This window comes from Azolla caroliniana, unplaced genomic scaffold (assembly GCF_043228905.1).
Source record: "Azolla caroliniana isolate FFs.n. ecotype wild unplaced genomic scaffold, voAzoCaro1.0.p SCAF_1176, whole genome shotgun sequence".
NCBI classification, from domain to species: domain Eukaryota; kingdom Viridiplantae; phylum Streptophyta; class Polypodiopsida; order Salviniales; family Salviniaceae; genus Azolla; species Azolla caroliniana.
This window is the reverse complement of record NW_028231611.1, coordinates 1-10,261: the sequence shown is the minus strand read 5'-3', so window position 1 is coordinate 10,261 and position 10,261 is coordinate 1. Positions and strand designations below refer to the sequence as shown.

The following is a 10,261-nucleotide window of genomic DNA, read 5'->3' as shown; positions in this document are numbered from 1 at the left end:
CAGAAACCTTCAAAAATCACAACATACATAAGCTGGGTGAGGGTGAGAGCCTCTTGGTTGTTGAGCCTACAATGATGAAAATTAAAGTTATCAATCAGAACATCGCAATTCACACTGCCTATATTAGTGGGTAATGACAAAACATCGACTCAATACCTTACTATCATGTTTGTGTTCCTACAAAAAGAAGGGAAAGATATTTTTACCAGCAATACTTGGATGATAGCGAACTCAACACCTTTACAAACTTAATTTCTGTTTACCACTAATATAGGCCAATAGCCAACTCAATGTGTTGCATCTTCGTTGCTATGCATTTAGGGAGACCTGGAAAAAAGTCCTTTGACAGATTCCATCAAAAAAAAACATTCATTGGATGTGAATTGACAGATATACAAAAAGCCTCTCAGTGAATTTAGGCACATGGAGTAGTCTTGTGAATAAATAAAACGACTTGGAAGAAACCACTAAAACTAGGATTTTACAGACTGTAGATTTCCTTCCCTACAGTCCCTTTTTTGTATGTAGAGATACAACCACTCATTTGATTATGTACACTTTCCTTGTTGATCCTATCACACTAGGACCCAATGCCTTTGGAGTAGTAGGATCACATGATTCTTATATGAAATGCAAGAAAAAAAGCTGTACAGCAAATTCATTATTGTCCACTTGCTGCCTCTGCAGCACGTTGCCTTATCATTTCATTGACTGCAGCTCGGCGACGTGATTCTTGCTGTAGTTGTGCCCTTCGTAAATGCTTCCTTAGATCCCTGGACAAATAAAAATACACATGAGAGGTTCAGCAAAAGGATTAACATATGGGGACAATTACCAAAATTATATGTTTAGTAGTAAAAAATTTAGACTTGGGCAAACAGAATAATATATATACAGTTGTTTGGGCGACAACAGCAAAATTACAGCTGAACGTTTAGATATTTACCAGAATATAATCACTAGGTTCTCGAAAAGATTTCATCATACCCATTTTCAGTAGGGGATTAAAGGCCAAAGGGTACTCAGAAACATACAAAACGTTTGGGGTAATTTTAGTACGTTTTCCTACTCAATTAAATATCTCAACCATGCATATTTGAAGCTTCAGAAAATACAAATATATATAATTGGAACTTACGTGCACCGAGGCACACTGCATGGTGTGTCTTTGCATGATCGAGCATGAGCTGTGAGAAGGAACCACATCCTTTTGCAAATAGAGCAACCACCAGAGGCTCTTTTCGTACACGAAAAACCATGTCTAAACAGGTCTTTCATGTTTCGGCATTTCTCGTACTGGCAGGCCCCATCACGACACTTGGATGCATGCACAAGCACATCCAGCATTATTCGTAGCTACATAAAAATTAAACAAACAAAAAGAGAGATCAAACAAAAGAAGGATCTCAAGAAGTGTGTTAGCATTAAATTTTGAAACAAATGAAGAGCATGCATCAAAAGACTATAGGTTACTGTTAGCATCATATGCATTCCCACACCTGATGCATTCGTTGTTTCGCGTTTTCCGTGGTCGGATCAGCTGTGATTGTGCGAGCGACAAACTTATGAGGATGCCTTTGAGCCTCTTCACTTGAAAAGCAATTGGTACAAATATCATAATCCGGGCATGTCTTGCATTTCCATCCCTGACCGGCATCTAACTCAGTGTGACAGATCGTACAGGACGACACAAAAGCAGGTGCACTTGGATTATGTAGATGGTACAATATCATCATGGAAGAATGTTTTGCTCGGCGGAGTGTATCATATTGATACTGATTGCCTTGACATAAACTTAGGAAAGCTTGACGGTTGTCAAAAAATTCGCTCTCCATAATTTCATCTTTGTCTACTGTATCCGTAGGGATACCTTGCACCTCCTCCTAAGGAAAGACAATTACACAATGTCAGATCTTCAAATACTTCTGCAAGGAAGTCTTATATTTTCTGTTTTTATCATGCTTACCGCAATCAATACATGACACTCTTTCTTGCCAAATGGATGTCGCTCATCATCACTAAGCTTTTGATGATCTTCAAAACAGCTGCCATAAATAAAGCCCAATAATGAAACAGTTCTACACACATTGGAAACCTCTAGATAGTTTTTAAACACCAGGATTTGTAATTTAAATGCAAGGATGCAACAGTCAATCCAGTTAATAATGACTCGCCTCATACTCAATTAGAGAGATTTAAGTAACTTCAAAGTTCCAATATTTTCAGTTGGAATTCAAGGAAGCAGCAGTTTCAAATGTCTTACTGAGAGCAGAGCTGAAAGTTATCCCCACACTGTTGGCAGAACCACCGGTAGTCTGAGATAATGAAGTTACGACAACGTGAACAAGAATGGTGCATATGAACCATAATAAAATCCTCTTTCATCGCGGAAATTGATTGTCCAAGCTGAGGTAAGTAGGAAAACAGAATATTGTTGAAACATACTTAAACATTAAACCTTTTAGAAAACATAATTTTGCAATTATAATGTCTCATTTTTCACTTCTCCTTACCTTTTGCATTAGTTGAAGATCCTTAGACATGCTGCCTCCAATGTCTGCTTGCGCTGAAGTCTTGGTTGTCCTCTTTGTAGCAACCTTCTTTGTTTTACATTTCCTAAGTGTGTGAAGACCTTCCTCCTCTTCTTGGATCTGCTGAAGAATGTCTTCTGCAGCCCCTGGTAAATAATCTCCATCGAAGTAGGGGAGGCGGGTAGCTGTTACTTGAGCTTTACACTCTGCACTTGTTGTGAAAAAATAATCATATAAATTCTTGCTACCAGTCACAATATTCTCCTTCTTTGCTTTGGCAATCATATTAACATACCTATGTCAACCATAAATATGAAATCAGAAATTATTAACTTAATAGAAACTGTAAGTTGTTTGTTACAATGTTTGAGAACTCACCATTCACGGAGCTTATCTGTCTTTGGTGTTTTCTGAATCTCAGGATGGCAATAAAGAATATAATCATCCCCTTTTAATGGAGGACATGCCCAAATATAGCAGCTGCTGAAACCTCTCTTTTTGCAGTAGTCCAAATAAGCAATCTAAAATCATTCAAATTCAGGTGTAATGCTTGTTTACACCAAGAGAATTCAATGGATATTCACATTTGAAAGGAAGAGGCAGAAAGGACAAATTTAGGTGTATCCATTCTCTAAATTGACAACTTTAGCACAGAATGATTCCTTATAATATACAAAATATCAAATTTAATTTGGTATAAAATACAGGACATCCATTTCAATATAAACACGGCCACGGAGTTAAAGGAATTCTAAAATTGATATGTGTCTGACTTTTAGAAATTAATATAAATATTGTGTCAAAACCAATAGTAACATGCAGACTGCTTAAGACCACTTCTATGACATTCAGAGAAAAAATATATCAGGAAGACATACTAAAAGCTGATATTGTAAGAGCTGAACTAGTCTATACCAACAAAATTGCCCAGCACTGACAAGAACCTTTCCAAAGACTAACATAAAGAGAGGACGAGAATTCAACTGTAAAGCCCTATATCAACTCCTACCTGAACATTCTACATTTGTTAAAGCCTGGGCTCTATCCTCATTTATTTATGTTTTGTGCACTCTGCCCAAGGTATATGAAATTATATTTACATAACTCAAAGCAGAGCATAAGAACCACGACAGTGCCCAGTTACACATGTATGAATAAACTACAATGCATTTAATGTTAATATTTAATGCACTCACGCACATAAAAGATAGTACATATGCAGTACAATTTATGCAGTGAGTGCATTAGGCATGTACAAAATACCATGAAAGCATGTATATGTCAATGGTTTAAAGAATTTGATTACATGTGGGGAAGTTAAAGTTTGTCCACCAATACATCGTGAAAAACTTGTGTGTGCATTAGTCAACTTTACACTGTTGTAGTTTATGGTTAATCCTGCTAGATGCCCTAGTTTGAAAGCTACAGAGAAGACATTTTATTTTTGCATTTACAGTACCGAGAGACATGCCAATCACAGTATAAAATGGGTGGACTGATGTCGGAAACCACAAGACCTAAACACATACTTTGAGTCTCTTCATGGTGAGATTCATTGTGGACTGCTGCAATTGAGCCATACCAAGCCTTAGCCTTAGGATATTCACAAGTTTAACAGAAAAAAAATACATATTAACATCTTTTGAAAGGCCAAAATGACCCGTGTAGTGAACCATAATCTTAAAACATTGTCTCCTCTTTGAGAACAAACCAAAATAAATATAGCTAAAGAATTGTTCTCTTTGTAAGAGGTGATTAAAAAGGAATCTCCTTCACCCAAAACTTCTTAATGTGCATGGTGTCTATGAACATCTACAGGATAAGGCCACACATTTATAGCATAGAAAGAAAGAGAATATGACAATAAACCAAAGAACAGTGAAGCATAGTTTCACAGGTATGCCTCAAAAATCAGTATTTTACTGCAACTTACCAAAATTTCATGATACACGTAAGTCCGGAGAGCTTCACCGGTGACTGCTTTCACATCTGGCCTAAAATACTTCACAGAATCCAGATAGGAAAGATACACATGTCGGTGATTAGGCTGAGGACTATCTGCACCAAATTCCTGCACGTACATGCCAAAAAGGCAGACTTCTACACCTTCAATTTTCTGGAAGAGCATCAACATCTGTAATTCAAGTGAAAAAATCAGGATCAGGATCATAGAGGAAACCTTCTCAATATGGAACTTGTTTTTCATTCACATAAATACAAGTACTAAAAGCTGAATTGCCATGCAATTACACGTATAAATGGTTAGCCTTGTTTCTACAGATAGATGCAGAGAGACAAACCTTGGATTTATATTGCATTTCTTTGGGATATTCTTGTTGGAACAATTCTAAAAATCTGGGCTTGATCTCCAGTTTCTTGTCTACAGATGATATAACACGGACAACCAGACCATCAGCAGTAGGAGTCTGCAGTGAAAGTAGATAATATCTTATGAAAACCGTTTTTAATACATAAAGCATCATTATTAACTTTTACATATCTGTCATTTACCTCCTCCAGTCTTTTCCCAGAAGCCTTAGAGCGTTCAACTCTTTCAAGTTCCAATTTCCATGCTAGTCTCTCTTCAACAAAATCGCTTAGCATTGTTCTAGGCAAATCCTTGGCTCCAAGCACCGAGTTAGCAGGTCGTGGCACCCTCTCTCCTCTCTCTATTTCAGCAATACAGCATTCTGGACAAATATACTCAGACCTTTCTTTGTTGGTACGCGCATTGAAGAGTACACATATTTGGTGTTGCCATTTCTTGCACTTATCACATTCAACCCACTGGAATAAGAGAAAGTTATTAAATGTAGCTGGAAAAATAAGGCATCATGGATAATTTATTCCACTTCTTTTACAAACAAATGACACATCACTTAGCTCACCCCTTCAGCCCGATGCTCATCATTCTTTTTCTTTTCAAGAGAAGACTTTTGAACCTTCACACCATCATTTTCAAGTACATCAAATCGACTATAGCAAGGCCCACAGTAATTTAGACTATTGTCACCAGTCCCAGAAGTGTAATAAACCGCATTACGCTTGATGCGGCAACCACATTGCGTACAGAATATAGGAATTGGATCAAATGTAAGATGCTCGACAGCACAGGCTGAGCAAGCAGTAGAAGACATTTGATGTTCCATGGCTTGGTTCTTCTCAGCCTTTCCTTTGCTCTACATAAAATTAGAAAGACTTTCAGTTATGAGTGCTGATGAATATGAAAACATAACAAAACTAAACTTCATACTATACCTGCCCAATCCATTTTCTCAGACTGGCAATATGTTGCCTAATTTGTTCTGGAGTCAAACTCTCAATATATGTGATTCCTGAAATCTTCTTTTTCACAGATTTTGTGATTTCTGATAAGGCTTTGGTAGGTGTTATTACAGATTGACTCACGGCAGCATCTTGCCTAGTCTCCACATCTGATGGCTCGTTTCCCAATTTTTCTGTCTCTACTTTTGTTACTAAACTCCCCACACCAGCACTGACTGAGGATTCTGTAGGAGACTCAACTTTTCGTAAAGGTGATTCAGCACCGTGTTTCATCTCTCTTAAATTTTTCTCTGAAGGGCCATTTATACCCATAGACAACGTTTCATGATGCATTACTTGATCTTGCATTTGTGGGCTGTTTGTGAGCTGAAGTTCCTGCTGTTGCAATGTAGCCTGGGGTTCATGAGGAGCTACGGCTTCATATCTTGTCTGCTTATCTTGCATTTGTGAAGTGTTTGTGATCTTATGTTCCTGCTGTTGCAATGTTGCCTGGAATTCACAAGGAGCTACAACATCTATTCCTGTACGCTTATCTTGCATTTGTGAGCTGTTTATGAGCTGAAGTTCCTGCTGTGGTGATGTAGCCTGAGGTTCACAAAGAGCTACAACTTCTATTTTTGCTCGCTTAATTGGGGGTGAATCCACTTCACTCAAAGCAACTCCACGAACCATTTTAGCTAAAGTCTGTTTAGCCTGGTTCTTATATGTTTTACTCCGTGCAACACGAACACGAACTGGACCACAAACCACACATTTGGAGTCCCTACATTTATTATGGTGTATAAGCAAAGATCTTGAAAGAGCACATCTAGGATTTGAGCAAGGATGACTCTGGCAGGTCGTAACATGCCTCATCATCTCACAACCAGATGCACAATGTGCTACAGAGCATTGACCTGAATTCTTACATCTACTGACATGCCAGAATAGCATTAATAACCATTGCCGCTTCTTTATTTCATGTAAACGCATTTGTACATCTTTAGCCTGAGTTGGAACCGAGCTGTCATCATTACTCACTACTTCTGACTGTCCTGTATCAGCGCTGTTAGCTTGACACGTGTGTTCACTCTGCTGATCAAGTGATGAAATTTGCTGGTATCCATTTTGCATTGTTTGATGATTGGATTTTGGAAAAGAGTGATTAACAGTATCTTTTCCCGCCCAGCTTTCCTGATTCTCAAATAATTGTTGGTGTTGTAGCAAGCAGAGTTTATCTGTGTTTATCTGTAATTGGTGTTGATCAATAAGCAATGCATCAACTATAGTATCTTGTTCCAGAGGATCTCTAAGAAGACATTGTGATTTTGCATTCACTAAATTTGGATCAGATTCCTTGGAACTTTGTTCAGATGAAGCCAGAATGCTTCTACCTGGATGCTGTTGCTCCTGAGAAACTACAGAAATGGTCGGGCTATTTGGAGAAGCACCAGCATGGGACATATCTTGAGCAGGGAAACTCTGCCTTTGTATATTTGACATATGTTGAGAGAAATAACTGTGTGGAAGCTTCACGTTCATCTCTGTAGACCCCATGGGAAATGAATTCCCTGGTGTTTGCATCAGTGAATTGGGGTTGGCGATTCCAGCAGCTAATCCCATTTGCACGTTTGGATTCTCAAAACTGAATTCTGTAGCGTTTGATCCATGTGTGCCATCTCTTGCAACACCTACACGTCATTTTTATATATCAAAGCAAGAAAACAGGCTTCAAATGTAATAAATAGCACAAGTTTCAAAAGGTTCCTATGCAAATTTAGGGTTAAATATTTATCATCTCTAGCATGTGCAAAGTGATTTTGGATCAAACCAATTCAAATTTATGAGAAAAAGTTAAATATACAATTGTATAAATCAGAAAAAAATTAAGACATGATAAGTACTACAGGGATGAGAATAGCACACAAAAGAAACAATAATATATATGCTGTTTCAGAAAGTCAGTAAAAGTATCCAATCAAGTTAATTGGTTGAGTATTGTCCAAATGATTTTGCCACTTGATTTAACACAAAGTGGGCAACATTTTGCATGTTGGGGAGTTGCAAGAAATTGCCTTGGTGAAACAAAGGAGAGAACAACCCATAATAACATGTCATTATTTCAAATTCAGCAAACTCTTGAGCAGGCCTTACGGGAGTTGGAATTGGCCTAAACTTCAAGTTTTCCTTGACCCCTCACCATTTTGCCTAAAATTTTGAATTTCCAAGTATTAGCTTTGAATCCTACATTGCAATTGTCTAATCTCACATGTCCCCACTATTTTATGGAAGTAACCTTGTTCAATATAATGTATTTGTGCAGTTTGTGGCAACAATACTGACCAATATTTCCTAAAACTGTGTGAGGCAATTATAGGACTTCCAAGGCTTACATTTCATAAAAATAAGGCCAGTTTATATTTTGACGACAATATGATACCTAGATCACTTAGGCTACATTGATATAACAACATATTTAATTATTCTTTTTAAACATAAACCTGGCAAACATTTATACTCCTCTTAATTGAGAAAAAGTACAGAATTTGTTGTCCTGATGGACGCACCTGCACCACACCTGAACCCTGGGAATTGTCCTGATATTCCTGGACTAAGTCCTGAACCACGCATTAAGTATCGCACCTGATCCTGATAACTTTTATCTGCTACATTAAAACCTTGTAAAGGAGCTGACCCTAATGGAGACGTGAGGGCATTGTGACTCAAACCAGACACTTGCCTAACACCTCCAACATCATTTGAAGGAGTTGTGGAAACACTGCCTGAATTCATCAAGACTCTTGGTCCGGTATGGTTAGAGAGAATCCTTCCTGTTCCTGAGCTTTGAAAGTTGCTTCCAGGAAGCAAAGTGAAACCTGGGTATCCACCTGAATGAGATGGAACTTCAGAAACATGAGAGGTTGGTAATACTGCAAACTGCGCAGCTTTTTGTCTATTTCTCCAGTGCAGCATTAAAGTGCATATTCGGCGTTCTAGGGTTATTAAATTTCCATACTCTTCCTGTCGAGAATGAGAACAGATGTGAATAACACTTCAAGTCAAAGTTTTGTTGCATTTACCAAATGGCATAAATCATACCTTTGAGTCTGCGCTAGAGTATAATGCACTTTCTAATTCACGAGCCAAAGCTGGCAATTTACTTTCTAGATTGTGCTTCTGGATGAGCCTTGCACTAAAGCAATTGGTGAAATAAAATAAAATGTTACAAGACTTCAGCTAAAAAAAAGGAGGGCTCTGATGGACGCAAGATAAAGGAGACTTGAGAAAAGAAAAGAAAAGAAAAACTTACATGTGGGAAAAAACTTCTCTCCTGAGATTTAAATCACTATCACTGTGCCAAGATTTCCGTCGAGAAGCCATGCCCTTTTGAGAGATAGCTGCCCCATTCATCAAAAGTTGTGTAGCATGAGCATTCTGTGCAGCTATCTGAGCCTGATTCTGCATCCTGAGCTTCTTTCTAATTGAGAAACTTCTGGCACAACTGATTCACTTTTACCCAAGATTATAAAACACAATGTTAGCATATTATTCAAAATGAGAATAGCATTATGGACAGGAGAGTGAGGATTCTTGACCAGAAGAAAATTCGTCAGATGTAACGTTGCATGAACATAAACAAAACATTAATTTCACTGGTATAGATTATCAGAGAAAGTTTGTCACGAGAATGACATTTGTAACTTCTGAGCAATGTCATGGATTGCCCCATAAACAAGCTCTAGGTCTGAATAAGAAGCAATTTTACTACTAAGAAAAGGATGGAAATGATATAGGAACAGAAAAACAATGATTGTCCCACAATGACTTGTGCTGTATCCAATTGATGATATAGACTTTACATGATTAAGACAGGTAGAGCTAGATCTAGCAATCAGTAACTGTGGTTTAACATGTTAATGGCTTTAATTTCGGTTCAAAACTTGGAAGACAGTTAGGATTTGGTTTAATTTTGCAATGACGGTTAACTGTTTGATTTGGTTCATCTTGAAATGTATTCATTTAATGGTTTACAATTAATCAGTTGATTTTCAATTTTAATTTTCATGCAAATGACTTTCTGAAAAGTTAATGATTTAGATATGAGAGTCTCTTAAACAGGTCAGTTTAAATGGTTTCATTTTAAACAGTTTCAAGGTTTAATTCAAGTTTCATTTATTTTAAACGATTTCATTTTGAGCCAGACTGAATCATTGTGATTGCTAACTAGACCTGATTAAAATGCAAACATACTTGCAAAATAAAATAATACGATGTAAACATAAAAAACAATGACTTGTGCTTTATTCAGGGCATTTCCATGTCTGAACTGGGGAGTTCTTACAGCTTCAGCTGACATATACAAGACTTGAAACTAGGTCAAACGACTAGAATAAAGCCTGTTCCAGATGCAACGCAAGGAAGAAATGACTTTTTCACAATCCAATTAAACAAGAATATGTGCATTT

At 37.4% G+C, this 10,261-nt stretch overlaps 1 protein-coding gene across 1 annotated transcript; it reads right to left on the bottom strand.

Annotated features, from left to right (window-relative positions):
- Positions 1 to 357: 357 nt before the first annotated feature.
- On the bottom strand, positions 358 to 9,779 carry LOC147847326 (histone acetyltransferase HAC1-like). Its single transcript, XM_087339315.1, has 15 exons — positions 9,106 to 9,779; positions 8,895 to 8,988; positions 8,363 to 8,816; positions 5,790 to 7,486; positions 5,420 to 5,710; positions 5,043 to 5,318; positions 4,832 to 4,957; positions 4,465 to 4,665; positions 2,910 to 3,052; positions 2,514 to 2,826; positions 2,264 to 2,406; positions 1,967 to 2,045; positions 1,500 to 1,883; positions 1,139 to 1,356; positions 358 to 773 (listed from the first exon to the last, which is right to left on the bottom strand). The coding sequence occupies exons 1-15, from the start codon at positions 9,258 to 9,260 to the stop codon at positions 662 to 664; spliced, it is 4,686 nt and encodes a 1,561-aa protein (XP_087195441.1). The 5' UTR covers positions 9,261 to 9,779; the 3' UTR covers positions 358 to 661.
- Positions 9,780 to 10,261: the final 482 nt, after the last annotated feature.

Coding starts and splice junctions, on each gene's coding strand:
- LOC147847326 (XM_087339315.1), bottom strand. CDS start 9,260: ATGCAGAATCAGGCTCAGATAGCTGCACAGAATGCTCATGCTACACAA. Junction 3,053..4,464: donor ACGTGTATCATGAAATTTTG/GTAAGTTGCAGT, acceptor GAATGATTTTAG/ATTGCTTATTTGGACTACTG. Junction 1,884..1,966: donor AGTGTCATGTATTGATTGCG/GTAAGCATGATA, acceptor GTCTTTCCTTAG/GAGGAGGTGCAAGGTATCCC.